Source organism: Sitodiplosis mosellana, unplaced genomic scaffold, assembly GCF_009176505.1.
Source record: "Sitodiplosis mosellana isolate CC-2019 unplaced genomic scaffold, AAFC_SMos_1.0 Smas_scaffold_2726, whole genome shotgun sequence".
NCBI classification, from domain to species: Eukaryota; Metazoa; Arthropoda; class Insecta; order Diptera; family Cecidomyiidae; genus Sitodiplosis; species Sitodiplosis mosellana.
The window spans coordinates 1-3860 of NW_022597968.1; the positions used below are offsets into that span (position 1 = coordinate 1).

Consider the following 3860-nt stretch of genomic DNA (forward strand, 5'->3'; position numbering starts at 1 on the left):
AATATTGTTCCCTAAAAACGTTACATGAATTTCCATCTAACGCGAGTGTAACATGAGTTGCATTAGAAACAGTATTAGCTCATGTTACAGTGTAACATGAGCTAATACTGTTTCTAATACAACTCATGTTACACTCGCGTTAGATGGAAATTCATGTAACGTTTTTAGGGAACAATATTGACAATGACAGATTCGGATTCAACGGCCCCAAAAACCATGAAAAAGAGTCTCCTCTCGGTTTTTTTTTTGCTGTTGAGTAGTGTTATTTGCCTATTTGATTAAGAAAATCCATTGTTTCCTCAACCACTTATTTGTATTTGATTTTTCAGACGCGAACGAAAACACTTTCCTGGCAATAAGATGTCGAAAAGGATGTCAAACACACTTCGGAGAATATACAAACAAAACTGTGAACAGGGTTATCCGTCAGCGCCAGAAAATCAATCGAGTTTATCAGAAAACACACCGAATAGTCCAGTCAAAAGTAATCTTTATGCGGAGCTAAATTATTCGCAGGAAGCACATTCAGTAGTTGTCGCACCAGCAACAGGAAATGTTTTAGTTTCACAGAAAAAAATTCGACACCGACGGCTTGGATCTGCTGATAGCAATTACAGTTTCACTTTCACACCCAAACAAATCGACCGTCGCAATGTAAAAATGGTGCACATGGAAACGCAAACCGATACAATTGATAATGATAATGTCACAGAGTACAGTCCAAATTTTGAACTTCCAATTATGTCAGTAAAATCTTCATTCACATCCACTGAATTTAAATTTAAAGACGACTCATCGCATGAAGGAGAAAAGGAAGAAGAAGCACAACGAGCCTCAGATTTGTCGGAGGAAATTTATTTGAACAATGGAAACATAATATCAACATCCAATACTCATTATGAAACGGATCGAATCTACGATTATATGAATAGTAATGAGCAACTAGATATTGTAGATATTCGTGAAAGTAGTGATGAGGACAACGTAGAAAAATTGAATCGTCGTGTTAGTAATTTTTTCAATCAGAATGGTTTAATACAATCAGCGGACAATGGGAATGGATCTATGATTGAAAATCGTTTATTATTCAATATTATGGCAGCACGTCGAAGCTGTATCAGTATTACTGACAAAGAAGTTACGGTCCTTAGTCGGAGTAACAATGCTCACACTAATAGCGACCGCAGTCGTGACCCGTCGAATGTATGTTACAAAATTAGTGATTACAATTGCAATAATGATGATGGAGATGATAGTTGGACTGACGAGGAAGGTGAAGAGGAAACTGACCGAAACTTTTCACTGCGAAGAAAAAGGTATGTTTAGATGATAAAATGTAAACAAAATCTAGAGTTTTTATCGTTGGAAAGATGCTTCTAGGGCACTGTCTATTTTCACGTTGGCTTCGGGTATATGAAATTTTTGTCTTAATTCACGGCGCAATCGCTAGTCTTCGGGAATATAGGAAATGTCTCTAAATTAACGAAATCCGGACATCGTGAATTATACACAACGTTTCTAAAATCCCGACAAGGTCATTAGTGGATGCAAATGCACACGACGAGTATTTATCAACATTATCAATTTTTTTACTTGGTTTGAACAATGTGTATTTATTTGTATTTTTCTAAGATGTTATATATTTTCATTTAGAAGTTTTTTGTTTGAGTAGCTAGCCGATTAATTTCGGACTTTTGGCTGACTAAAAGTTATCAGTCGTCGGGAATTTAGAATGGTTGTCTAAATTCACAGCGTCCGGGTCTCTATATTCTCAAAGACTAGTGATTGCGTCGCGAATTTAGACAAAATTTCCAAATTCCCGAAATCAGGCGAAAATAGACAGTGCCTACTTGTGATGAGTTAAGGGTACCGAATGGGATCAGGAAATAAAAAATTACATATTATACAATAATATGCACAAAAAGCTTGAAAAAATGAACGTTTTATTCGCGTATTTGGTTTTTACTCATTATTTTCACGTCGAAACCACACCTTGATATACAATTTCCATGGAAATAACATATTACTAAGGCTAACAAAAATATTTATTTAACCTTCAAACCGTGAAACCTATTTTATAATGTTGTTCGTGAAACCGGTGCCTGAGTGCCCCAAGTGCATTTTTGTATGAAAACTAGAGTGTGATAAGAGATAAACGATTTGTAACTTGAGCAAAGTTATAGAGCATGTCAAGTACTAAAATATTCTTGCAAACACTATTCCGTTATCTCTTATCAGTTCCGCGAAAAACCGTCAAAAACGCGAAAAACGCGAGATTTTCCATATCATTTTTTACAGAACTGATAAGAGATAAGAGAAATTTGTCTTGAACAAAGTTGTAGAACAGGTTGAGTAGAACATATGAATAAAAATATCCTTTAGGTAAATACTTAATAAATATTTTGAAGGTTTTTCGTAAATATTTTTGTTAGCCTTGCATATTACATCCGTGTCTCATATTCCACTTGTATTATTTTTACATTGAATGGTGCTACAAGTATTCCACGATTCATAATACAAAATTAATACGGATGCTTGAAAAAATATCACAGATTTTCAGTTACTGTTTATTTTTCTTTTCGTATGGGGATAATACTTGTTAGAGTAAGTCAATAAATAACCCATTTCTAATTTTTCAATGTAAATTTTGCTTACATAGTTTTGCACGAACGCCAATTGGTCGGGCACGTAAAAATAAATTGCAAATGATTAACTTATCGTCAACCTTGTCTTCATCACCCAATGCCACAAGTATCAGTGATGAAGAAGGAAATACATCAGAATGCAGTCAGCGGCAAACATCTTCGAGTGTTCATTCAACAGTAGACAGTTTGTATGTCATAAGCAATCAACCAAAATCCACACCTGACAAATTTCACCCTCAGAATTCAAAAATCGATTTAACGCAAATAGAACAATGAGTAATCTTAATAATTTAATTGTGTTCGAAAATTAAGTCTAACTAGGAAGTTGTAGGTAGTAAGTTCACAATTCTGGGATAAAAATAAACAAATTGTTCTTTTTTCGAAAAAATTTCCAATAATGTAATGCAAAGCATCAATAAAAAAGTATCGAATTCAAATAATGTTTTTTTTATTTAGCAATTCACTATTCCATATCTTTTGCGACTGTTAGAGGCTGTTCAGTTCCAAAAGTTGATTCGATGAAATTTGAATTTTCTATCGTTTGAGTGTCAAATCTGCGTGTGTATGTGTTTCGAAATTCTTCCAAATTGTCGCATTTTGCACGCAGAATTGTCCATGTCCCATTCAGAAAACAACTTGTGATTATTCTTAATGACTCTTTTCACCTAATTTTTGGCGAGAAATCGATCTGCAGTATCAACTGATCCTACCTGATATCTCCATGGGGTCGAGAAGTGTGATTATTTGTCAAATAATATTTGAGATTATGTATCATATAAGCACTAGTTTTTTGTTGAAAATGATAGTGGTCCAAAAACAACAGAACGCCTACTTCCCTACGTCTTCGGCATTAAACCTACATTTTTTTTCAATTCCTTTAAAATTCGATCTTTTTTATAGGAGGTTTTTCAAATATTCAAATAAATATTGGTGTTAAATATGAATTTGTATGCTAAATTTTCTTCGAATATTCGCGCTCTGTGCACAAAATCGGATATAAGCCATTGACAAACCAACTTTTGACTTCACACACTACTCTATCAATCAGGTCTTGAATCGGTTTTATTTAAAAAAAAAACCTTTTCGGTCCCTTTTATTTTGGACAACAGTGCGGAAAAGTTCGTCTTACATCGGTAAGACTCTTCATTTTCTATAACTTTTCATCTCAAATGTAATACAGTAAAACCTGTGAATAACGGAACCTGGGAATAGTGG

The 3860-nt window shown here is 34.2% G+C and overlaps 1 protein-coding gene across 1 annotated transcript; it reads left to right on the top strand.

Annotated features, from left to right (window-relative positions):
• Window positions 1-329: 329 nt before the first annotated feature.
• Window positions 330-3082, top strand: LOC129571526 (mitogen-activated protein kinase kinase kinase 13-A-like; the record flags this gene model as incomplete). Its single annotated transcript, XM_055451333.1, is given in 2 exon segments — window positions 330-1316; window positions 2660-3082. Coding segments are annotated over 2 exon segments (1249 nt in total), but the record flags the coding sequence as incomplete, so codon positions are not given.
• Between the last annotated feature and the right edge of the window lie 778 nt (window positions 3083-3860).